The sequence below is a fragment of the Electrophorus electricus genome, chromosome 21, assembly GCF_013358815.1.
Source record: "Electrophorus electricus isolate fEleEle1 chromosome 21, fEleEle1.pri, whole genome shotgun sequence".
NCBI classification, from domain to species: Eukaryota; Metazoa; Chordata; class Actinopteri; order Gymnotiformes; family Gymnotidae; genus Electrophorus; species Electrophorus electricus.
In genome coordinates, this window is record NC_049555.1 from 5,487,793 (window position 1) to 5,515,120 (window position 27,328).

Genomic DNA, 27,328 nt, shown 5'->3' on the forward strand with positions numbered 1-27,328 from the left:
ATCTAAACAAGGTATAATAGAACAGCTTGACACAAATCTATACCCCAAATAAATATCTATAGTACACTTATAAGACAGATTTCAAACAAATTCTAGATCTAATAAAAATTCTAACACATACTAAAATTGATTCCAATTGTAACAAATGTACTAATACATGCAGTGGAATAAAATTGTTCAGGCTCACTTTGTAAATTTTATCTCACTACCAAACAAACTGAGAGCTGTAGCTCTTTTTACACTGAAATAATAAACTGCTTGATCATTTCTATTTGATGCACACCAAATATAGTCACTTTCCAATATATATTCCTTATGCCTGTGTTTTTTTGTCTTTAGTTCTATAAAGTTAATTTTATTCTGCAGTAGGTTAATGTCTGTCCTGAGCTAATGCTCTGTGGCGGACTACAAATCAAATAACCAGCCATTAATCAAGGAACGTTCCTCTCCTCCCCCAGCAGAGGGAGCACTTCCCTTAAGGAACATCAGACTCGGGCTGCTGGTTGTGCGTGATTACCGTTACGGAAGTCTCTGCCTTCTATTGGCCACCGAGGGCAGTCTAGCAGGTGGCCCTGACCGTTACATATTGTTTTAATCAGAATAAAAATCATTACCTTAAAGAAAGAGAACATTAGAAAAAACATGTTAATGTACAATTCTTTTATGAAAACCTTATAATTAAAAATAAAATCTAATTGTGAAGCAACCGCTAAAGATTGTGGTAGTGACAAGTCAATATTTGTTTCCTGAGTTTGCCAGCACAGACAAACTTAAAGTCAATAAAGTCAGTTTGCTTCATTAATTACTCGCATACTGTTACAAAGTGTAACGGTCCCCCTCGTCAGTGTCCGTGTAGTTTGGGCCACCACGTGGTTCTTGTTTATTTACGTATTCTCATAGAATATGATGTACAGAGACGTGTAAGAAATTATAATACATTAATATATATATATATTTCATATATTTCTAAAGAAAACACATGTGAATGTGTAATTCTATATAAAAAGACTCAATACACGATGTAACAACTATATATAGATATAAGTTGTTTATTTTGTTTATCACATGTGTAACCAGCAGAGAAAAAAACGTATTCAAATTTAGTAATACATGAGAAAGTATTACACAGCCACTAAATCAAATTATATGTAATTTCAACAGGCATCACTACACCAGTACACTGGGGATGAAGTACATCACTGTCACATTTCCTGTCCTGTGTGCTAAAGGCTACACAGTGACGTATGAATGAATGATGCATTACCTGCAGTACACACTGGGTGGGCTACTGGCATTTCTGACAGGTTTACAGCATCACTGTATTTTTAAGCAAAATTGAGAGACTAAAAGGATGGTCGCACAGTTCCAAAGAATGTGTGTTTTAATCCGCTATAAAAGATTATTTTCAGAAATATTGTTTCCTGACACAATTAATGAATTCTTTGGGGTTTCTCTGTCTCTATGAATTCAACATAAACTCTGTTGTCATGAAATGCTCTGACTTCACTTGCTATGACTCATTGTGCTGTGCTGCTTTCTAGTGTTCAGTACATTAACAGTTTCCTGAGTTCACTGTCGCCCCCCTGAAGCTGATTAACGTCTTTATATTGCTTGCTTTACTATTTACTTCAAAAACAGTTTACAAAAGAAAATCTGGAAACAACAAACTCTGGATTTTATATTTCATTTCTATTTTATATTTCATCTCCTATTTCTTCAAATTAAGTGGCTACAATAGAAAAAGTGGTTTCAAACTTTATTTACTCACCATAGTAAACATAACAAAATAAAAATTCTTGTATCTTCACATAAATGTTCAGTACAGCAGCTGTGTGTTTGACTGGTATGAGTTGGGCATGTGGTTAAGACTAAAGTGGTATAAATGTCAGTCTGTATTCACACTCTACTGTCTGATAGTGTAAGATAAGCCCACCTCTCATCTATATGGCTGCTGAGTTCCTGTTTGATGACATTTGACCTAAATATATTCACAGCTTCTGCTATAGGAAAGTCTGGACTAACGTATGTGACTACGAGCTCTGGGCAGCCATAACGACCAAAGACATAATTTATGGTCAATCGGTAGAAGAAATACCCAGAATTCCATTACCAGTCAGACTGATCAAACTCAAACCTGACCTCAGGGACTTTGACAGAAGTGATAGATGTGGCATCTGGTGTAACAGATGATGCAGGACACAGGAGAGGCCAAGCCTGATACCAGGGCAGACTAGTACATCTTTAACTTATCAGTAAACAAACAAACAAAGCAAATGAGTAGAAAAACAAAAAGGAAAAAAGGTTTCTCACACTTGAATGAGTTTTGTGATCTTGAGAACAGAAAAAGGAAGAAGTTATAAGCTAAAAATAGGGGGGAGGTGTGATGAACAAACGCTCTGCTAAATGCACAACACACTTTCCGTGTCTTTGCTGTTTGACAGTAACCAAGATCACAACATCTTCCCAGTGTAGGATGTGTGAGGAGGAGCAGGACTGAGGTCACGGCCGTTATAGTCGGGAAGACAAGAAAGTAGCAGAGACCTTCATTTAAGGCTTAAATTTAGCATTTAGCCTAAAGTTATTACTTACTGGAGCTCCAAGTATCACTTCTGTGTGACCGGTGTGAACCAGTGTGTGAAACATGTCTTTCCGAACATCAGGAAATATTACTGTAGCAACAATCGTCATGTTACTGGCAGGTAAACTTTGAATATTTCCTTTATTTTTTTACTTTGTTTTTTGGGCACGCATGATATTGCTTTGACAATGGACAGTGGGTAGGCCAAGACCCTAAGTGTAAATTATGTGTGGGGTTTGGCACGCTGAAGCATATTTTATCAGCGTCTAAGTTTAGTTTGTCACATGTGGAGACACAATCAAGATCTTAAGAGTGTTATAGTGTTTGATAGTAAATGTCTAGAGATTGCTGAGTGGAATTTCTAATAAAGCGATTAGGTTTGTATGAGAAGTGGAGCGTGTTGGAGAATGAGCATTGGCTTTAAATATTGGTAAATGGGGTGAAGGACGAGACTGGAAATTGTTTGTTGATGTAAATAAAAAAACTACAGGTCCCACAATGTACTGTGTTAACCTCGCTGAGGCTGGACATGGTGTGGTACTCATAAAAAATAACAAAAACAAAAAAAACCCCGGATGCATTAATTTTGAGAGCTTACAGTTTCATTTGAAGATGCAGTGTCTGAGGTGAGAGAACGCAGGTGGGAGGCACATATAAGACCAGTAGAGACAGGTGTTAGGGGATTTGTCACAAAGTCTGCCACATTATAACTTGTGCAGTTCGGCACAGATTTGGCAGTAGCTGTGAAGGAGTTGTCAGAAGTAGCTGAAAGGGCTAGTCAGTGGTTGTGGATAAGGAGAGCTCAGTCTGGTTGGGGTAATGCCCCATAAAGGCAGAATGGATGAGGCTGTCATGTCATGGTGTAAAGTGGTAGATCCAGATGGAACTGGTGGCATTGAGGAGGCATTGATGGTGCCAGCTTTAGTCACTAGGCAGCCCAGGGTGGATTGGTGTTAGAGAATGCTTAAAGGTAATAGCCAAGTGGAACTGGCAGCACTGAGCACGCATTAATGGTGCCAGTGGGGCTGGGTATGGCCTTAGTCACCGGAAAGGCCATCATGGTTTTTACAGTAATATTAGCACAGTGTTTAAGAGGTGCAGCTGTGTTTATTAGTGGCACAGTGTTTAAGAGGTGTGTGTCTTTGTGAGTGGCACAGTGTTTAAGAGGTGTGTGTCTTTGTGAGTGGCACAGTGTTTAAGAGGTAGAGCTTGGTTTAAAGGGAACTTGGAGGGGGTGAGACTGAGACACCAGATCTCACTGTTGAGCCTCCTGGAGGTGTCGTGGGCTTAATTCAATGATCCCCACCAAAGGGAGGTGCCTACCTGATGAGCTCGCGATGTTGTTGTTGGCTGCAGTGAAGAGAGTAAAGATATGAAGCTCTAATGGTGTTCTATTGGCATCGGATATTCATCATGTTATCCCGTGTATATATACACACAATTGATCTACATTTGTGGGAACTTGAATAGGGTAGAAACTTTATTAATTTTAACAGGTGGGTATAGCCAAAATATGTGAAAAGCTACTTTAGAAAAATCCCAGATTTTACCTGCACATCTAAACTGAAGATTTTTAATATTAGTGTGTGTGTGTGTGTGTGTGTGTGTGTGTGTGTGTGTGTGTGTGTGTGTCTATTCAAAATTGTACAAAGTTCCATACTGAATATTTTAATTGTATTAAAGTGTATTGTATTCCTTTGTGGCTATCACAGCACACCACACCTTCATGCCAGAGGCGGTTCTAGGACGTTTTAACTGGGGAGTCCCAGAGGTAGCAAAGAGTTGTCTAGAGGTGGCTACAGTGTGTTGTTATTGTGCATACACAGTCTGCTGAATTTTTTATATGCTTTAATATTCTACTAATAATAGGCTAAAACTAATTAATAGCATACTACATATATGCACATGCATAACTGCTGATGGTCAATCTCCTTTTTTGCGTAACCGTTGAAATGAACTCAAAATGTCTAATCTGAATTATATAACAACATATTTTATACTGTATATTGATATAATAAGACAATTACCCTGGATGGTCTTGGATAAAGAATATAAAATAGGTCCTAACCTTGTTTAAGTGTGATGAGGCAGGATGCAAGCGAATCAATGTTTAATGTAAACGAAAGTAGAAGTCGAGAACTGTAACGGAACGCTCGCCTCTCACTAATCACGTGGTTTGGCCCGCAGCGTGCAGTGGGAGGGTTTTGTTTGTCTGTAACCACGCCTGCACATACCTGCACCTTGTTTGTATGTATTTAAACCCTCTTCATAGTGTGCAGAATCGTTGGTCGTTGTTGATGTTAATGTTAGCATCGTCATTGTTAAATGTTTTCATGTTCATCGTTGATGTTGTATGTGAGTGCATTGTTTTTGTGTGTTAATAAATGTTTGTCCACGTCGATGGAGTCTGTGCGTCCTGCACCTCGCCCTTTGGCTCTCGGGGCACACCGTGAAAAAAACACAACATACAAGTACGAACTTACACAAAGGGACACACAACAGTTACACAACATGACAATAATAATGGACAAGGGTAAATACTAACAGCGTGGTATTTGATTAGGAAGGAACTAGACACAGATGAAAGCGAGGAACATCACTAATAAGGGGGGTGTGGAAATGTGGGAATAGGGAAGTAAACAAAGGGCACGTGGAGACACGCCTACACGAGGGAAAACAAACACAAAGCCACGTGGAATGTCCCATCACGTGAGAGAGAGAGCTGAGGAGGGGGGCGTGACATTAAGGCTGTTAATGGAGTTTGCTTTGCAGAACAAATTGTGTGTGTGGGCGTGTGTGTGTGTGTGTGTGTGTGTGTGTGTGTGTGTGTGTGTGTGTGCGCGCGAATGCACTTGTCTTTTATGTTATACATAGTTTATGTATAAGATATATAGTTTATATGTAGTCATGCATATACAGGTTACATATAGTGTGTATATATAGTTTAGATTTTGTTTTTATGAAGTTTATCTTTCTTTATTTATCTTAGTGTACTTAATCTTATTTAAACACCAAGAGAATTCTATGTACACTTTGTACTTGGCAAATTCTGATTCTGATTCTGATACCACTTCCATGCCTCTATCATGCCTGTGTAACTGCTGTGCTGAGAATGAGCCATTGCAATAATGTCCTGTCAGCAGTAGTCTTGTGGTCACACACTGACCAGTGATGAACAGAGTAGAAGGGAGTGAAAGACTGCACATGCCAACAGATGTGAGCGTGATCTCACAAAACCCTGCAGGGAATTACAACAAGTGAGAGAGATGTCATTAGATTCTGCTTGAATAAAGTTGTAATAAAGAGTACAAAAGTGAACCCTGATATTAGTCCTGACCTTAAAATGAACCCTGATTCTAGTCCTGACCTTAAAATGAACCCCAACTCTGGCTTATTCTTAGAAATATTCTTACAAATTTGTAACTGTATCATCATTCTAGTCTTAGCAGAGGACCAAGCTTAGTTTGGAGAATATATTCATTACATATTAATACAGTACAGATTAAAAATAAAAAATAAACTTAAATACATTTTGTCCAAAGGGGAATACTGTGATATTTGTAATGGTAGGAAATATTTCAGTAGCAGTGTTGCTCATCTTACTGGCAGTTAAACCTATTTTTTGTTTGTGTTCTCATTGTCTCTTGCTCTTGTCCTCACTTTAAACTGCACTCACTCTGTGTCACTGGCAACTTCTACTAGATTACAGTGAACTCATGCTGAGTCACATATGGCTAAGACAAAAGACAACTACAGCATTTTTAGATATATTTCAATTTAAAAGTTGCCAGTGTTTGGGGTATTTTTGGAATCTTTAAAAAAAAAATTTTTTTTTTACATGTTCTTCCATAATTCACAACGTTTAATATTTAAATCTACTGGGTTTATGTTTAAATCCATTTTGTTATACTCAGTGCTAAGTCATTACACTGTGGCTATGCAACTTTTTTATTAATTTTACTGATAGTCTTACAAATATCACTCTTTTTACAGTTATTGTGTTCATTCAGGTTATATACTGAATTTTACTGTTTTCGTAAATATTTCTATAGATGACTGATATTGGCTATGTTCAAACATGAACAGTTAAAATAAAAGACTTTAAGTGTATTAATTTTCATTCCTGCTCTCCTGTTCAGACCCTCCCAGAGTCCCGTCTGTTACTGACCGTGTGTCTGGTGACTCGGTGACACTGCTGTGCTACAGTGACTCCAACCCCATCAGTAATTACTCCTGGTACAGAAAGACAGGAAGTGATGTCTTACTGTTAGGAAATGGCACCAATTTAACTATAGCTACAGGAACAAGTGGACTTTTCTACTGTGTGGTGCAGAATCCATTTGGATCATCTAACTCATCAGAATGGTCATTTACTTCAGGTAGAATCTGTGTTGAATTCACTGCCTTATTGCTACATGATGATTAAAGAAAGCGAGACTCTCCTGAAACTTCCAGTGTCAGTTTGATGAGGTCATACAGCAAGACTTCTGTGACTGTTCGCATGTCTGTGTAACATGCTGCGCTCTCCTTCCTGATGCAGGGAAACCAGCTGGGACATATGCAGCTTCTGGAGTCACTGTGGGTTTGTTTCTGACTCTCACTGCTGTCTGTCTATGGATGAGGTAAGAAGCTGAAGCCACATTTATATGACACACCCTGCCAATGCTGTAGGCTGTTTACTGCCCAGTCCAGAGAATCTTCACTCTGATGTTTACAGTATAGGGTCACACAGTACCATCAACAGGGTTAAATTCACTTTCTCCAGGCTGTAGTAACTCCAGAGGGCTTAGATTAATGCAGGAGAATTGAGCGTGATGCTGGTGATGCTATTACAGAAGCTGAAGCCACATTTATATTACACACCCTGCCAATGCTGTAGGCTGTTTACTGCCCAGTCCCCAAGATCACTGTACAAAATAGCAAAGACAATAAACAATGACAATTAGACTGAAGTAAAAAAAAACAAAAACAACAACAACAAATTGAAGATGCAATAAAATTTCAAAACATGAGATATTTTATTCATTAATTGTTAAAAAAAGAGAAAAATAGAGTTGCAAAGGCATAGTAATTACATCACTCAGACAGCAAGGTGGTGGTTGGAAGAAAATATCAGTCAGGCAATCAACTAGGCTGAGAGGAGGCAGCCTGTATGAGAGGACTGGATAAGCAGAAAATTGCATATAATGCATACAGCAGTGAAACTGGAGACCATGCTGTCTAGTAATGTTGCCAAGGTGGAGAATTATTAATAAAAAGTAGAGGACCAAGTATTCAGGCCTTGAGAACACCATGACATCGGATTGATGGGTATGACTAACCCACCAAAGGAGGTAAATTGCTGTCTGTCAGTGACATATGATTTAAACTACATAAGTATCATGCCAGTGATGTCAACCAGGTTTTAACACAAATCATTTTAACTAGAGTTTGATTAACACAGAAGCTATTGAGCCTGGTGATGTTATTACTGTGGTTCACCACTAGGAGGCGAACCGCAGCTGTCAGCAGCAGGAGTGAGGAGACCAGCGCAAAAGTAAGTTTGAAGAAGAGTCGACAGAGGATTGAGATTTCAGTCCAACTCAAAATCCCTGCAAAGTTTTCCATAAAGGGTCCAATGACCAAAGTAACAGAGTTAAGCCTGTATTTTGATTATTAATTACATAAATCATTAATCACCATGTCCCAATTCTCTCAGCATGATTCTACTCCTGTAGATGATAACTTTTCAGCCTTGGACATGCCCTCTGACCCCACAAATGACGGCGTTCACTACTCCAACATTAATTTCACACGCTCCCACACACAGGAAGTACCTCTCTACTCTACTGTCCAACTAATAATGGCTCTTAGTCAAGAAGAGGAAGTCGAGTATGCCAGAGTGAATTTCTCTGCCTGGTAGGCAATGCAAACGGTTTTGTTAACCATATTTCTGTCACACTTAGACACACCTTCACACATACACATGCACTCACACAAACATGCATGCACACTAATGCTGATGAGATACCCCTCCCTCTAAAAATAAATAAAACTAAAAATCTTGACAGAGGCCAAAACTATTTTAATAGTTATAGAAAATGCTTATACCTATTGGCCAACTATTTTAAATCCTAAAATTTTACATGCTTTATTCAATTTTAAAATTTGGTTTCATGTTAAGACTTAAAAAATGTAAAAAATAATTACTGCAGTGTATAGGTTAAGTAAACTCAAAGATGAAGAATTCACTGTTTTGGAAAGCATGCATCAGTAAAACAATTGTTCAAAACATCAGTTTGTTAAATAAAATGTCTCTCAATATATCAAAACCACAAAATTGCACTTTTTGGAAGGAAATGTCTAGTTGTCCTTTTAGCTAAAAGATTGCGCTATTTAAACAGGATTTAATCCTCTCCACTCCCATCACACATGGCTTACCTAAAGATTCAGTCTTGGGCTTGATTTTATTGTCTTTACACATGCATCCACTAGTTACAATTTTTCCAGAAATAGAACTATATTAAAAATAAACTTTAAATAGCATTCCTTAATTTTGGTCACACTTTATTTTGAGTAGTCCTTTGGAGATAACTTATAAACTCTCAAACTCTCTGAAGTGGCAGTAATGAATCATCTAAAACATTCAAGTTAATATCTTTATTGTCACGTTACAGCCCCGCCCCATCTTCAAACGTCTTGGTGTGTGTGTGTGTGTGTGTGTGTGTGTGTGTGTGTGTGTGTGTGTGTGTTCGTCTGCGTTGCCACGCCCTTTTGTGTCGTCCACCTGTTCTGTATTAGGTCTAATCCTCTTGTGTGTGTATGTGTGCATATGTCTCCTGTGTTGTAGTACGTGTTGTTGGTGTTTGAAAGGTGTTTACTCAGCTGTGCAGTGTTAGATGTGTCGTCTGTGCGTTAATAAAAACGTATGTTTGAACGTGCCCCTTCTCTGCATCCTGTTAAGCCTTGAAGCGTGCCCCACAGCGAGAAGCAGTTGCAGTTAACTGTGCTTTCACCAAGGTTTTGTTTTAGTTGTGTATTCATGCACATTGAAGCACATCTACACTTAGATCTAATTAGCAGTAGCCTAACACTGACCCATAACCGCACATTTTTCACTCTGGAAAGGCATCAACATTTAAAACTTATTAAATAAACCTGTTTGGAGAATTCCACAAAACCTTTCCACAAAAATGTGCCTCACAGAAGGTTTACAAGCCACTTTGTAAGCAACTTTGTCCTTTTCTTAGTACAGGGAAACAAGTTAAAATTATTTGTGCTAATTGGCCATTCACTAACGACCACACACTAGACAGAGATTAGGTTAAAAACAATATAATTTTCCTGAAGAGTTACAGTAAATGATTTTTTATTTTAGATTATGTTCTTTGTGTTTTAAAATTTTGCAGCAAGGACGAAACCCACATCTACAGCACAATCTCAAGAACATGAGAAGAAAATCCTCCACCAACCATCAATCTCCAGTCCTGCGTGAAAATGAGAAAAGTGCCAACAGTCTTCCACCTCCTCCAAACACATATGAAATTGGTACAAACTACATTTAAAATCTTGCTGGTGATTTTGATTTATTTTAGGGATCAGTCAGACAGGGTATTATTTCCAACTGGACCAAGATACACATTATAAAATGTTTATGACATTATTTTATGTATCATTGATTACATTTAGCCACAGATTGCTTACCACTGCAAGAAGGATGGTTAGAAACTCTGCACATTATATACATATACAAACATGTCATAAACATGTCATAGACATGTAGAATAATAATGATACACCAGCCCACAGTAACAGGACAGACTTTAATTCACTTCACTGCATTCAAGGATCTCGGTTCTCTTTGTAATATTACCACACATGAAGATGTTCTCTGCAGTGCAGTGACCAGTGTCCAGTGACCACTGTACATACACAGTACTGCATAATTCACTGTCCATGACATTATGATGATGTTTCCCTACCATTGTTTCATTCTCATTGATTAGTTTTTAGTACAATATGGTACCTTGAGAGGTGACTGGCTAGAATGAATGTCCTTGAAGGTTTTAATTTTAATTATTTATTCAGACAAATATTTTTAACACAGCATTCCCAGGTCACAGAGTAACATTCCCAGGTCCCAGGTCACAGAGCAGGGGGTCTAATAGCCTTCATTCTTGAATCCTGTACAACATGTGACTGTTCCACTTAGAGTTGTTGGGTAGCTGAACACTGTACTTTAAATTCAGAACGAGAGATCTAAATCGTCCTTTCACCCAGTCGGCCCTGGAAACAGAACTCAGCACAGATGTAATGGCACGATCTAGTCACTGGGTGGCAGCAGCGATGTGATAAGACCGTCAAAGCCGATTGTGCAGAGCGTGCCCCATATGGATAAGATTTAACATTTGCTTGTTTATATTACAGTACATTTTCCATGTCTACTCTGTATTTGCACCAAAGCCAAAGTTACATTATGCCTGAAATATTTCTGTAACATTTATCACAAAAGGCTTCACACTTCTTGCACTCAGTAAATGATTTAAAAATTGTAAAAATGACTTTTGTGGAATTCATTCTTTATTCTTTTTGGCTCCTTATCTGGTTCGCCAGCATGTTGCTTGCCCCAAAGCCATGATGATGTTTCCTCCAGACAATTAGTCGTCACTCCTAACATCTGAGTTACTGTTAAGAACTTTAGCCAAATATTTAGCAATTTTAGTCAGAATGAGACTACCAGAGCCCAGACTAAGAGCAAACGTGGCGGCTGACTTCCTGACTACAGAAAACACCTGCATTCATGTAAAAGGAAGCGCATCTCACCATCTGATTATCTATCAAAAGGTACTTACATGATGGACCGCCAGACTCCATCTTTGCACATTATAGTTCCCTAATTTACCTCATACCTGGACATGCCTAATAATCTATTCTCTCGTTCTGCCGAGATACACCAACCCCTAAATCTCATGTTGTTACTGAGCCTCAACCCGTCTCAGCTGCCATGGCTCCTCCCACCACCCCCTGACGCCCCCTGCTGTAGCCCACCACACCTCCACACCAGCCAACTACTTCTCCGTTGCGCTTGATGGACGTTCTCATGCGGGATGGGTTTCGGACACGCGCATGCCGTCGTGATCAGACTTGGACTTCTAGAAAACTGGTCTAGAAATTGATTGCTCATTTCTTTATTTTTCTTATTTATTTATTTTCTCTCTCTCACTCACTACTTACTTCACTCTTTACTGTTTATATTGTTACTATTGTAGTGTCTGTTATTGGTCAGAGGAGGACGGGCCCCCCTTTGAGTCTTATTTCCTTTCAAAGATTCTTCCTCGTGCTCTAGGGAGTTTTTCAAATTATGAATTTAGATTTCTTTTTCCATTTTGATTTGATGAAGCAATGATTTCATACGAGGTAATGTAAGCCTACAAAATTTGTAAATTGCAAGGCAAACTTGGCCAACTGAATATTTGCTGTCTAACACTGAAGCTTGAATATCTCTACAGTTAACCAGGTCTTCCTTGCACTTGGTCTGCTTGGCTTAACACACATTATTGGCTTTCAAAGTTTTCTTCCAGTATATCATATAACAAATTGCACATTCTTGTTTATGTGTATAAGGTTTCTTCTTCAGTGTCCAGACTGTCCTATTTCAACCATTGTATTAATTTCATCTACATTGTTCAGGTTTTAGACACAGGAGGATGTTTCCAGTATATTTTATTCATATAAAGTATGAGCAACATCTGTTTACCGCATTTCTCCACCAAAACCCCCGAACCAGCACCACTGCCAAAACAATACCTGCAGCTCGTCTTACACCTCACTCTCTCTCTCTAGCATGACCTTGGCTTCCAGTAGCTGCACGCATAAATTTAAAACCTTGATGTTCGCCAAAAGAGTCAAAAATGGACCAGCCCCTCCATACATAAGGACAATGGTCAAACCCCGATCCGTAACTCGAGTACTTTGAACCTGAAGTACGGATTGGCTTGAAAAATCAAACTTCCCATCTCATGGAAGACAAGCATGGAGTCTATTTTCTGTCCTGGCTCCCAGATGGTGGAATGAACTTCCACTTGCTGTCTGGAGCAGAGTCCTTTGCAGTCTTCAAACACAGACTAAAGACCCATCTATTCATGGAATATTTAAATGACCACTGACCCTACTCCCATATTAACTAAATAAACTAATACTTATTGTAGGGTATTGTTCATGACACTGATTGTATTGTATTGTATTGTATTGATGGTATTGTTTTTTTACACTGATGTCATCTAACAAACTCTAGTATTTATTGTTTATCGCACTTATCATTGTCTAAGATAGAACTTATGTATTTTGTACTTCTAGGCATTAGCACTTATCCCTATATTTCTACAGTATTCTAGTTTATTGGTATATTGGACTTTAATCTACTCTACTGGCTAGGATGTATTCTAGGGGTAAATGACAAAGCACGTTTGTAAGTTGATCTGGATAAGAGTGTCTGCTAAATACCGTAAATGTAAATATAAATGCAAATGACCTGTTTACTGGATTTATGGATATATCTAGTAAAAGTGATCAGACATCCAAGTTCAGACACACACACACACACTCACCAAATCAAAAAGTACTTTCATCTTTGGCATGAAAATTAATCCCTGTGGTTAAGCACAAAATGTAACACTCTCAAGAAAAATGTTATAAATAACAACGGCAATGCTGGCATATTTTCATTTTAATGGCAAAATATTATTATTGTATAAACACATAAATGTGGCAGTTTCTTAGTTATGGATGAGGGCCAGGTCAAATTACATCTGTGGTATTAATTTCAAATGAAAAGTTAATTTACAGTAACTGAATATCTCAATTAATTGAAATCTTCGCCATCTAAGACAGCTGAAAGTACAAAGAATAGTCTCTTCTACATAGCTCTAACTGATGCTTCTTAGCTCATCTTTCTTAATGAAGTCTGTCAATTCTATATAAGAGGCAGACAGTTTACTTAATTAGTAATATAACCTGATATCACCCCCCTGTGGATGAAAAGGTGACGTGAAGAAGCTGCTGCTTGTGCTGTTGCTTCAGATTGAGGAGGCCAACAACAGGCTGTGTAAACATTTTTTTGTATAATTCCACCCATAATGTTACATCTTATTTTAACAGAAATCATTCAAGAAAAATAACACATAGTATATTTCATTTATTTAATTAGTCCTTAAATTATATTGATAGAACAATATGTAGGCACTCTTAAATATGTAGGCAAAATAGGTCAGTTTGGCCAGTAAGCTAACTGTTTATTGTTGATGCAGAGAAACTTTGGAACAGCACTGTGCAGGCTTTCTGTACTTTGTTAGCTAGCTAGCTATAGTGAGTGGTAGATTCGCCATTATTTGACATCCCGAATGCCCTCTGAAGCTGAAACTGAACGAGGTGAGTAGCAAACTAAGCACGTGCAAAGGCTTCACTTTAAAGCTTTCAGAGGATGCCTCCTATGTCCTACAACACGCACTTATACTACTCACAGATAATAAACACACTATTCCAATATTCTGCTTGCACCCCTGCAGGATCAGGTTGTCGGCTATGAGGGCGAGATCTATTTGAGATGAAGTGGTCTAAGAACAGAGCAAGAGAACTGGAGTTCATGCTGGTGAGAGAGTTTGAGAAAGAGAGGGGGGGTAATGAGTAAAGCAAGATATCCTGAAAGAAAAAACAACTTACAATGTACTCAGATGACAACACTGTGTGTGTGTGTGTGTGTGTGTGTGTGTGTGTGTTTTCAAGCACACGTACAGAATTCCATCTAAGTTAGTAAACTAATAGGAGGCTTGTCCATGTGTGCATGTCTGTATAATGTTTACAGGTGTATGATTTTCCCGCGACCTCTGTGAGCTGTGTTTATTACCCATTCCTGCACTGTAAATCTCACAGTTTCATGTTTACATAATTCTGGCTCCTAATACTGATTTATGGTGTGACAGGAAATAGAGCACATCGTGCACAGATCACTGAGTCTCTTCAGGGCCGATGGGACAGGAATGGCGGATTACACGCTGGAGTTGCCAGGTGACGGACTGAAGATCTCAGACATCTGGGTTAACACTTCCTGGCTCCAACAGGCCTGGTTCAACCCACTATGGGTTTAGTACAAGAAGATTGTGGGAAGGACTTTGGTCAAAGGTTTGCAAATGCTTGGTGACAGTTAGGTAGGAATGAGTAAGTGTTTGGTAGAGGCCTATAAGGCTTTGGTAGAGACCTATAAGGGTTTGGTAGGTGCCTGTAAGGCTTTGGTAGAGGCCTGTAAGGGTTTGGTAGGTGTCTGTATGGGTTTGGAAGAGGGTGGTAAGAGTTTAGTAGAGGCCTGTAAGGGTTTAATATAGGCCTGCATGGGTTTAGTAGAGGCCTATATGGGTTTGGTAGAGGCCTGTAAGGGTTTGGTAGGTGGCAGTATGGGTTTTATAGAGGCCTGTAAGGGTTTGATAGAGGCCTATAAGGGTTTGATAGGTGCCAGTATGAGTTTGGTAGAGGCCTGTAAGGGTTTCATAGAGGCCTGTATGGGTTTAGTAGAGGCCTGTATGGGTTTGGTCGAGGCCTGTAAGGGTTTGATAGGTGCCTGTGGTGTAAATGCTTATCAGCTAATATTACTAATGAATAGACTAAAGCTATTCATCTATTCGATATCTCTAATATGTCACATTTGAGACACAACACATTTAATAACACATCAGAGGTACAGTGTAGCTACAATTGTTTTTTATAAACATTTATAAACTACATTTCAATTGAAATAGCAATTTTTTAAAATAAATGTTATTCTAAAACTGCATCAGTTATATAAACAATTTCATTAAAATACAACATCAGATTAAGTACAGATATAGTATATCTGGAATTTTACACTTATGATAATGAGTAATGCTACTCTTCCACATGTGTAATAATGTAAGCACACAGGTAAAGAACTGCAAAAATGTATCATTCTATTTAAAATGAAACACCACAGGAAGTAACAGCAAGGTTAGAAAGGTTAGAAAACTTTGAAGTTCTTTAAGAAATCAAATAATCTAAATATTAAGACACATATTATGCTGATTACAGTCTGATGGAGTCTGATGAAGTGGTTGGAGTGTGACAGTGGGTGATGTTATATGTGGAGTGGTTGGAGTGTGATAATGGGTGATGTTATATCTGGAGGGGTTGGAGTCTGATGGTGGGTGATGTTATATCTGGAATTGTTGGAGTCTGATGGTGGGTGATGTTATATCTGGAGGGGTTGGAGTCTGATGGTGGGTGATGTTATATCTGGAGAGGTTGGAGTCTGATGGTGGGTGATGTTATATCTGGAGGGGTTGGAGTCTGATGGTGGGTGATGTTATATCTGGAGGGGTTGGAGTCTGATGGTGGGTGATGTTATATCTGCAGGGGTTGGAGTCTGATGGTGGGTGATGTTATATCTGGAGGAGTTGGAGTCTGATGGTGGGTGATGTTATATCTGGAAGTGTTGGAGTGTGATAGTGGGTCATGTTATATCTGGAGGGGTTGGAGTCTGATGGTGGGTGAAGCTTTTCTCAGGTTCTTGGACTGTGCTGTAGATTGGAGTTTAGTCCTTGCTGGGCAATTTCACAAGACTGAGGTCATGTTATCCCCTGAGCAAATGTACTAACTCATGTAGCTTTACATGGATAAAAAAAACTGCATTCAGCACAAAAGAAAAAACATATTTTCAAGACTTTAATTTTGAATAAAAAGTTTATGCTTACCATCTAAAGCCACATTAGGACATGTCAAGTTTTAAATGGGCAGCGGGAGTTCCTCAAATACTTTTGTTTTGATCAAATTCACAATGTCAGTTATTTTTACAGACTGCTGCCTCATCAATATTCTGGCACCTTTTACCTAAACTGACCAATAGAAATAACACCAAGTTACTCTAATCCCATGGCAACAACCATCAGTGGCGGATATAGAAAGTTTTACATGAGTTGGCAATGGAGTGGCAGAGAATATTAGGAGGGTGTAATGTATGGGGACTACAGATAAGTGAGTGAGGAATTTAGACCAAATTCAAGTCTCCTGTTTTATAAAGCACTAGACTGATAACAATATTTCATACAGCAGTAATGTTTTGTAGTTCTGATCAGTAAAAGCTACATGACAGCAATGTGTAAAATAAGTAGCCATTACCATCTCTGTAATTTATACTGCAATTTCATATCCTGTACGAATTTATCATAAATATTGTAAAAATTACAAAAATATTACAAAATATTACAAAGGTCTTGCAGTAAAGGATATATGACAGGAAGAATAATCCCATCTGAGTAGTATTTAAAGTAAGCATTTACCAGTACAGTATAAACCATCCTCCCCTCATGAGAAAATAAAAAGTCAGACTGAAAATCAAAATTTCACCACTTTCAAATGCAACAATACAAACATACTTTATATATAGAATTATTTAAAGATGGATAATAACATTATTTGCTATTGTTTTCTGATAATTTATGTTGTTTGCTAAAGAAGAACTTAGGAAAAGGGCTGTAATTATATTTATTTATTCAGTTGACTTTATTATATTATTTGCTTCAGAAATAACTTACACTCCATGTGTAACAGTGATACAGACATAATAAACTATGCCATTTGCATAGCCTACTGTGGGGGGACTTTTGTTTTGGTGCTGTTCACTGTGGCGTACTCTACTTCCTCTCCTTGAATAAGAGCCTTTGGCAGTTGAACAGTGGAGTAGAGCACTTCCTGTGTGTGGGAGTGTGTGAAATGAACACTGGAGTAGTGAACTTCATCCTGATCATCTGAATATACTGTGGAGTCACAGGTCTTAGCCAGGGCTGAGATATTATCATATACAGGAGCAGAGTCATGCTGAAGGAGAGAGAGAGAGAGAGAGAGAGAGAGAGAGAGAGAGAGAGAGAGAGAGAGAGAGAGAGAGAGATTGAGAGAGAGAGAGAGAGAGAATGAAAAGGTTTCTCTGGAAGTAACAATAATCATCATAAGCACTAATGCTGGCTGCACAGTCCACTATGACATGAGACCCATTAAGAACAACTGCAGTGATCTGTTGAGTCCCTCATTTAAACTCACATTTGTGCTGGTCTCCTCACTCCTTCTGCTGACAGCTGCAGATCCCCTCCTGGTGGAGAACCACAGTAATAACATCAACAGCATCACACTCAATTCTCCTGCATGAATCTAAGCCCTCTAAAGTTACTACAGTCTGGAGAAAGTGAATTTAACCCTGTTGATACTGTGTGACCCTATACTGTAAACATCAGAGCAAAGACTCTCTGGACTGAGCAGTAAACAGCCTACAGCATTGGCAGGGTGTGTCATATAAATGTGGCTTCAGCTTCTTACCTCATCCATAGACAGACAGCAGTGAGAGTCAGAAACAAACCCACAGTGACTCCAGAAGCTGCGTATGTCCCAGCTGGGTTCCCTGCATCAGGAAGTAGAGGGCAGCATGTTACACAGATGTGTGAACATTCTCGCGATAGAGAGGTGAAAACAAACCAGAACAGATGCTCTATGAAACTGCTCATTAGTGTGCTAGTAACATTTCTTTCTTTAACCACTGTAGCCATTGAATTCGACCCATAATGTACCTATTGGAACTGAATATTCTGACGAGTCCATTGATCCAAATTGGTTCTGAGCTGTGCAAAAGAAAAGTCCAACTGCTCCTGTAGCCAAAGTTAAATTGGTGCTGTTTCCCAACAGTATAACACCACTTCCTGTCTTCTTGTACCAGGAGTAATTACTGATGGGGTTGGAGTCACTGTAGCACAGCAGTGTCACCGAGTCACCAGACACACGGTCAGTAACAGACGGGACTCTGGGAGGGTCTGAGCAGGAGCACAGGAATTAAAATAAATACACTTAAAATGTCATTTAACTTATTATATTCATAACACAAGAGGATAACACAAAGCAAACTGCACCTACATAACACAACCAGAAGGGTGGTGGTGGAGTTGTGCTGTCCCAGCTGGTTGTGAGCGGTGCAGTAGTAGAGTCCACTGTGCTGGGAGCTGATGTTGGTGATGCTGTAATTCTGGTCTGTTGCCAGCAGTGTGTCTGCAGCTGCTCTCTGCTTAAACCAGGAGTAGGTGAGAACAGGAGGGTTTGCCTCACTGCTGCAGGTCAGAGTCACTGAATCTCCATCCACTCTCTCTCCAGAGGAAACCATCAATGCTCTGGTGTTTCTAGGGGCATCTGAACACAAACACACACTATCTGGTTGAGAGATTCTTATACATTCGGAAGTTATAGTTGATAACTGTGAAACTACAACAGAGAGCATCATCATCATCATGAGCTGTAGTAGTAAGTATTGATTGTAGTGATGTTTCTGGTTTATGATTAACTGACTTTATTAAATGCATCAAGACATCATGATTTTCATATGTAAATACTCCACTCACACACAGGAGGAGAGAGAAGGTTCTCATGGCCTTCAGTAGCACAGCTATAACTGACTGCATCCCTGACTGCAGATACAGAGCAGGAGACAGATGTGCAGTGAGACACACGCTGTCCGTTCTTGTACCAGATGTAGGTGGGGTTGTAGGGCAGAGTGCAGGTGGAGCTGCAGCTCAGTGTTACTGTCTGTCCCTCTGATCCTGGGACTGCTGGAGAGTCCACATTCACCTTCAGGCCTGTATGGGAGACTCTCATAAGTGTCTTCAGGGCTCAACACACAGATGGTGAACCATGTGACACTGCCAGACACAGAACACTTATCTTACCTGTGACAGAGAGAGACACACCAGCAGAGCTGTCTGTGTGTATCATGTAGGAGGCTTTAAATCGGAGGAGATATTCTGCTGAGTCACTCTCTGTGAGATGTTTCAGGCTTAGTGTGTTCACATTAGCTCTGTGACTGAAAACCTCCACTCGGTCATCAGCATGACTCAGCTCTTTGACCTGTAGGTGGAGTCTGGCGTACCAGGCAGGTTGGGGGGTGGGCTGCTGATCCGGGAAGGTGTAGTAACCGTGTATGTCCACTGATGAACCAATCAGAGCACAGATGCTCTGGGTGACGTAAGTTACACTCCAGCAGCCGTCCTTTCCATAAACACCTGTAACACATAAACTGAGTAAATCATAGCTGAACAAACAGACTACCAGTTCTTTTAAAGTCAGTTGTATATAATCAGAAGCTGGGCGACAAGACTTGTCTTGTGTCACTTGTCTTGTTCTCAGGGAAGTTGTGCCAAGTTTCCAGTGGGCCCTTTCATGAATGACCTGTTTTTAAAAAGGGCAAGTAATGTCAGTATATTTTGTGCATGTTTATACAATTACATAGCAGGTTTTATTGTGTTCCTAAGTGTCTGCATGAACACTACTTATAAGTGCAGTTACAGTATAGACCCCTCCTTTACGCCCTCATCCATGTGATGCCTCTCGCCATGTTTGATGTGTTGGTGTCCTCGGTTAACGTGTCACCGTGTGTGTTGTGTTTACACTCCTTTCCTCACATGTTGCCATGTCCCCCTTTATTACTCATTAGTGTGCCTCCAGCTTCACCTGTTCCTCATTTCCATCCCTGTGAATGTTCCTTCTGTTTCCAGTTTTTATTTACTAAGTAATTTACTGTTTATTTACTAGGTTTTATTACCAGTTATGATTGACTATGTGGATGATGGTCAATGTGTAAAGGCTTTAGCATTTAAATGGTCCTCTTATTTTTACTTTTACTTTTATTCTTTTACTTTAATTTTTGCCATTAAAAGACTTTTGTGTCGTTGTTTGGTTGTTTGGTTGTTTTGAGACTCACGCCTGCATCCTGTCACAGTAAGAGTCTAATAAAAAATGTAAAACTTGCTCTTTCGTCAAAACCAGGTCACCCATGAAAGAGGCCAACAGAGGTTATTATTATTATTATTATTATTATTATTATTATTATTATTATTATTTACATTTATATAGCACCTTTCTCAAACTCAAGGTTGCTTTACAAATATTGCTTTTTTTTCTTTTTTTTTCCAAGAACAGCAGTGGTTGATTAAAACTTCCAACTGCCAATAATATGTATGTAAACATAAACACAGTGGACTTAAAAATTAAACGCAGTGATTTATGGAAAAACATGTAAAAAAAATAAAAGATTCCAAAAATACCTTAAACACTTGAAAACTCTTAAATTGAAATATATCTAAAAATGCTGTAGTTGTCTTATGTCTTAGCCATATGTGACTCAGCATGAGTTCACTGTAATCTAGTAGAAGTTGCCAGTGACACAGAGTGAGTGCAGTTTAAAGTGAGGACAAGAGCAAGAGACAATGAGAACACAAACAAAACACACTGATGTAGTACTGCTGAACCAGCTAGCCAGTGCCCACAAATGTATAGAGCCCTCAACAGTGAAAGGTGCTTCCCAGCTATTTATAAACATGTAGGCAGAACCAGCAGCAAAAACAAACAAACAACACTCAAACAAACAAATGTTTTTTCCATAATCTAATAGATGTGAGGATCTTACAGACAGCAGGAGAGCGGAGCTCCTCATATCCTCTTACAGCACAGGAGTAGCTGCCTGCATCCTCACTACTGTCATACACATACAGTCCATTAGTGTTCTGGTTATATACAGGCTGTCCATTCCTGTACCAGATGTAGGTGGGGTTGTTGGGCAGCGTGCAGGTGGAGCTGCAGATCAGGTGCTTTCGACTACTTCTGTCTGATACTGTAATCTTCAGATCTGCAAGTGATTATAAAAAATGTCTGGTGCTATTTTTAATCAAAAGACAATTATTATAGCTTACTAAACTTATTTTTAAATTATACAACATTACCTGTGACAGAGAGAGATACTCCAGGACGTCCAGTGTATTTCCCCGCAGTACTATCAGTGTGGAATCTGAACCTGTATGTGTGAGCGTCACTCTCTCTCAGGTGAGTGACTGTCATACTACAGTCATTCTGGGAGCTCTGTCTATACTGCACTCTCCCCTCATACTTCTCTTCCTCTCTCACATCCACAGCTTCAACACCAACCTGCTGCACTTTAATAAACCAGAATGATTTTGTCACTGTGTGTCCTCCAGGGTATTTATAAGAGCAGAAGAGATCAACAGATGAGCCTTTCAGAGCACACACATGTTTAGGAGTGTAAGTCACACCCCAACACTGTTTACCCAGAACACCTGGAACACAGAGAGAGTCACAGTCAGAACAACATTCAGGTAATACTGGCTGAATATTAATAATTAATGATAGATGTGAATATTCATATTAGCTTTTAAACCAAAATAAATGCATAGGAAATATGCATACTGTCACGGGATGCTCCCCCCCCCCCCCCAAACAAGTCATGTGATACGGCCTGCCGCATGCAGGGGGGTTCACCCATGTTTGTAACCACACCCCTGTGAAGGCACGCACCTGCATGGGGTTACGTGTTAATGTGTGTTTGTCTATTTAAACCCCCGTCAGTGCGTGCCTCACCGTTGGTCATTGTTTGTTCGCTGATGTATATAAGTGCGTATGTAGTCATTGTTGGATGTTACTATAGCCTGTGTTTATTTCGATGTATAAGTCATGTCTGTCGTTAATGTTGTGTGTGAGTGCCACTGTTCTACATGTTTAATGTTAATAAATGTTTCACACTGAGGGAGTCTGTGCGTCCTGCTCCACGCCCACCGGCACTCGGGCCAGCAACAACGTTACACATACGATTTATCCATTATGTTTATATATTTTTTAGAAATGCCTGTTCTAGGTAAGTGTACAGACAGAGACTATAACCCATCTGTGGTGAAGCACAGTTGGTCTTAACCATCTTCATTATCAGTGGTTATTTTCTGACTGCAGAACCAGATGGATGGTGAACCAGTCTCAACTCAGCAATGACAATGACACATGTAAACCAGTAACACAGCTATGTCTGATAAACTTGTACAAACGCAGCTCAATCATAACTACGTTTATGTCCATCAGTATTCAGTATTAATCTGATTAAGATCCAACTGCAAGACACGCTTGCTTAGTAAGTTCAGACTACGCTGCTGTGAGTGTAGATGGTACAGTGAAGGGACTGGTGTTTGCTCAGCTCTTGTAAATGGTTCTGTCCAGTTTCTTACATACACACTATTGTAAATGTAGTCAGTATCACTGCTCTGTTGAAACTGTTTCTGAGTGTTTCTGTGTGTATCAGTGACAGAGAATCAGGTGAATTATCTCATCATGAAATATCACACACTCTCATGTCAGATCTGACCAGACTGGATTGGAATGGATCAAGTGACTGAATAATTACTAATTGAATAATATCCGTTGTATAAAAAGAATAAAACACATGTGGCATGCAAATATGTAGAATAAAATGGATTGTGCAAATAAGGCAAATATTGAATAATACTGAAGTTCAGAGTTAGTCTTGAGATTTAGTTCAAATCCAGCACTTACACACTGCAGGAGAGTGCTGTCTGCTGCCATACACACTACAGGAGTAGCTGCCCTCATCAGATACACTGGTGGAGTGGAGCATAATGGAGGCATCATTTCTATATGACCTGTACTGTCCATTCCTGTACCAGTAGTACTGAGGGGTCTTGCTGAAGCTGCAGGTGGAGCTACAGGTGAGTTTCACCTCTCTCTGTCCTACAGTCTCAGGATCCACCTTCACCTGCAGGTCTACACACAGACCACACACACCACACCACAGACCAGAGTTCTGTAAAGGCCAACTCTTGCATGCTTTACTGAAAAAGGACAGTGACTGTGTGTGTGTGAGTGGGTGTGTATTGATGTGTGTGTGTGTGTGTGTGTGTGTGTGTGTGTGTGTGTGTGTGTGTGTGTGTGTGTGTGTGTGTGTTCATTGTCTTATGTTTGTTATTACCTGTAACAGTGAGAGTAAGTCCAGATGAAGCAGATATCCATTCACTACTCCATGTTCTAAATCTGAAGTTATAAACTCCAGAGTCACTTACTTTCACGTTGTACATTATCAGTGTACAGTCATTCCACAATGTGCTTATAGAAACTCGTCCTAAGTATTGAGGGTCTTTGCTCAGGTCTTGTGGTTCTCCATCAGATCTCTGGACCTGATACCACTCTCTCGCTCTGACACTGGAGGAACTAGATGTATATTTGCAGGGGATTTGTACTTCAGATCCAGTAAGAGCACAGAGGCTCTGAGAGGAGAGAGTTACACTCTCCTGAGACTGAGCTCCTGAAACACACACACACACACACACACACACACACACACACACACACACACACACACACACACACCAGGATTATAGGAGTGAGTTTACACTCTTATCAGTATCTCTTCTCTTTATTTGAGTGTGACTGTCATGGTGTGAATGCTGATGATGCTGATGATGATGATGATGTTGAACTTAATGAAACCCACACAAACACACATTGGCATTAGAACCACAAATAGGACTCTGCAGTTATAAAACATACAAAACAGTGCACTATTGCAACATAAACAAATAGATACTGGCGATGGAGGCATGCAATTTAAAGGTGCAAAGAGGTGGATTTAGTGACAAATCTTAAATCCGTTATGGTCTTTATGTATTTCATATTTTCTCATTTTCCATAAAGTGATTTTTTTACAAGACTCAATTCTGAGGTAAGTGTTAGAGAAAGATAAAATGGTGGCTTAAAATAGCCATGTTGATTTGTAGAGATCCCCTTAATGCACCTTTAACTCTCACAGGTAATCAGAGAATAATGGAAGTGGTATCAGAATCAGAATTTTGTATTTGCCAAGTACACAGTATACATAGAATTCTCTTGGTGTTTAAATAAGATTAAGTACAATAAGATAAATAGAGAAAGATAAACTTCATAAAAAAAAAATATAAACTATATACACACTATATGTAACCTGTATGTGCATGACTATATATAAACTATATATCTCATACATAAACTATTTATAAACATAAAAGACACACACACACACACACACAATTTGTTCTGCAAAGCAAACTCCATTAAAGGCCTTAATGTCACGCCCCCCTCCTCAGCTCTCTCTCTCACGTGATGGGACATTCCACGTGGCTTTGTGTTTGTTTTCCCTCGTGTAGGCGTGTCTCCACGTGCCCTTTGTTTACTTCCCTGTTCCCACATTTCCACACCCCCCTTATTAGTGGTGTTCCTCGCTTTCATCTGTGTCTAGTTCCTTCCTAATCAAATACCACGCTGTTAGTATTTACCCTTGTCCATTATTATTGTCATGTTGTTTAACTGTTGTGTGTCCCTTTGTGTAAGTTCGTACTTGTATGTTGTGTTTTTTTCACGGTGTGCCCCGAGAGCCAAAGGGCGAGGTGCAGGACGCACAGACTCCATCGACGTGGACAAACATTTATTAACACACAAAGACAATGCACTCACATACAACATCAACGATGAACATGAAAACATTTAACAATGACGATGCTAACATTAACATCAACAACGACCAACGATAATGCACACTATGAAGAGGGTTTAAATACATACAAACAAGGTGCAGGTGTGTGCAGGCGTGGTTACAGACAAACAAAACCCTCCCACTGCACGCTGCGGGCCAAACCACGTGATTAGTGAGAGGCGAGCGTTCCGTTACAGTTCTCGACTTCTACTTTCGTTTACGTTAAACATTGATTCGCTTGCATCCTGCCTCATCACACTTAAACAAGGTTAGGACCTATTTTATATTCTTTATCCAAGACCATCCAGGGTAATTGTCTTATTATATCAATATACAGTATAAAATATGTTGTTATATAATTCAGATTAGACATTTTGAGTTCATTTCAACGGATACGCAAAAAAGGAGATTGACCATCAGCAGTTATGTATGTGCATACATGTGGAGTATTAATTTGTTTTAGCCTATTATTAGTAGAATATTAAAGCATATAAAAAATTCAGCAGACTGTGCATGCACATTAACAACACACTGTAGCCACCTCTAGACAACTATTTGCTACCTCTGGGACTCCCCAGTTAAAACGTCCTAGAACCGCCTCTGCATGAAGGTGTGGTGTGCTGTGATAGCCACAAAGGAATACAATACACTTTAATACAGTTAAAATATTCACTATGGAACGTTGTACAATTTTGAATAGAGACACACACACACACACACACACACACACTAATATTAAAATCTTCAGTTTAGATGTGCAGGTAGTGGGAATTTCCAGGTGCAGAAAGTTATTTGAGATCTCAAATTGTTTGCAGTTATTAAAAAATCTGGGATTTTTCTTAAGTTGCTTTTCACATATTTTAGCTATACCCACCTGTTAAAATAAATAAAGTTTCTACCCTATTCAAGTTCCCACAAATGTACATCAATTGTGTGTATATATACACGGGATAACATGATGAATATCCGATGCCAATAGAACACCATTAGAGCTTCATATCTTTACTCTCTTCACTCCAGCCAACCACAACATCGCGAGCTCATCAGGTAGGCACCTCCCTTTGGTGGGGATCATTGAATTAAGCCCACGACACCTCCAGGAGGCTCAACAGTGAGATCTGGTGTCTCAGTCTCACACCCTCCAAGCTCATTTTAAACCAAGCTGCACCTCTTAAACACTGTGCGACTAATAAACACAACTGCACCTCTTAAACACTGTGCTAATATTACTGTAAAAACCATGATGGCCTTTCCGGTGACTAAGGCCATACCCAGCCCCACTGGCACCATTAATGCGCGCTCAGTGCTGCCAGTTCCACTTGGCTATTACCTTTAAGCATTCTCTAACACCAATCCACCCTGGGCTGCCTGGTGACTAAAGCTGGCACCATCAATGCCTCCTCAATGCCACCAGTTCCATCTGGATCTACCACTTTACACCATGACATGACAGCCTCATCCATTCTGCCTTTATGGGGCATTACCCCAACCAGACTGAGCTCTCCTTATCCACAACCACTGACTAGCCCTTTCAGCTACTTCTGACAACTCCTTCACAGCTACTGCCAAATCTGTGCCGAACTGCACAAGTTATAATGTGGCAGACTTTGTGACAAATCCCCTAACACCTGTCTCTACTGGTCTTATATGTGCCTCCCACCTGCGTTCTCTCACCTCAGACACTGCATCTTCAAATGAAACTGTAAGCTCTCAAAATTAATGCATCTGGGGTTTTTTTTTGTTTTTGTTTTTTTTTATGAGTACCACACCATGTCCAGCCTCAGCGAGGTTAACACAGTACATTGTGGGACCTGTAGTTTTTTTATTTACATCAACAAACAATTTCCAGTCTCGTCCTTCACCCCATCTACCAATATTTAAAGCCAATGCTCATTCTCCAACACGCTCCACTTCTCATACAAACCTAATCGCTTTATTAGAAATTGCACTCAGCAATGCATTCATCTCTAGACATTTACTATCAAACACACTAACACTCTTAAGATCTTGATTGTGTCTCCACATGTGACAAACTAAACTTAGACGCTGATAAAATATGCTTCAGCGTGCCAAACCCCACACATAATTTACACTTAGGGTCTTGGCCTACCCACTGTCCATTGTCAAAGCAATATCATGCGTGCCCAAAAAACAAAGTAAAAAAATAAAGGAAATATTCAAACTTTACCTGCCAGTAACATGAGGATTGTTGCTACCGTAAAATTTCCTGATGTTCGGAAAGACATGTTTCACACACTGGTTCACACTGGTCACACAGAAGTGAAACTTGCAGCTTCAGTAAGTAATAACTTTAGGCTAAATGCTAAATTTAAGCACTGGGAAGATGTTGTGGTCTTGGTTACTGTCAAACAGCAAAG

General features: G+C 39.5%; 2 protein-coding genes across 2 annotated transcripts; one reads left to right on the forward strand and one right to left on the reverse strand.

The window, feature by feature from the left end:
* The first annotated feature begins 2,417 nt into the window (after positions 1-2,417).
* On the forward strand, positions 2,418-11,302 carry LOC118240432. The gene is made up of 6 exons (XM_035520764.1): positions 2,418-2,699; positions 6,718-6,957; positions 7,119-7,200; positions 8,066-8,114; positions 8,277-8,476; positions 9,967-11,302. The coding sequence occupies exons 1-6, from the start codon at positions 2,642-2,644 to the stop codon at positions 10,007-10,009; spliced, it is 672 nt and encodes a 223-aa protein (XP_035376657.1). The 5' UTR covers positions 2,418-2,641; the 3' UTR covers positions 10,010-11,302.
* Positions 11,303-15,987: 4,685 nt separating this feature from the next.
* Positions 15,988-27,303, reverse strand: LOC118240425 (sialoadhesin-like). The gene is made up of 12 exons (XM_035520753.1): positions 27,139-27,303; positions 23,415-23,747; positions 22,982-23,209; positions 21,370-21,720; positions 21,057-21,275; positions 19,321-19,653; positions 18,997-19,230; positions 18,518-18,787; positions 18,178-18,417; positions 17,930-18,011; positions 17,657-17,705; positions 15,988-17,437 (listed from the first exon to the last, which is right to left on the reverse strand). The coding sequence occupies exons 1-12, from the start codon at positions 27,194-27,196 to the stop codon at positions 17,207-17,209; spliced, it is 2,628 nt and encodes an 875-aa protein (XP_035376646.1). The 5' UTR covers positions 27,197-27,303; the 3' UTR covers positions 15,988-17,206.
* Between the last annotated feature and the right edge of the window lie 25 nt (positions 27,304-27,328).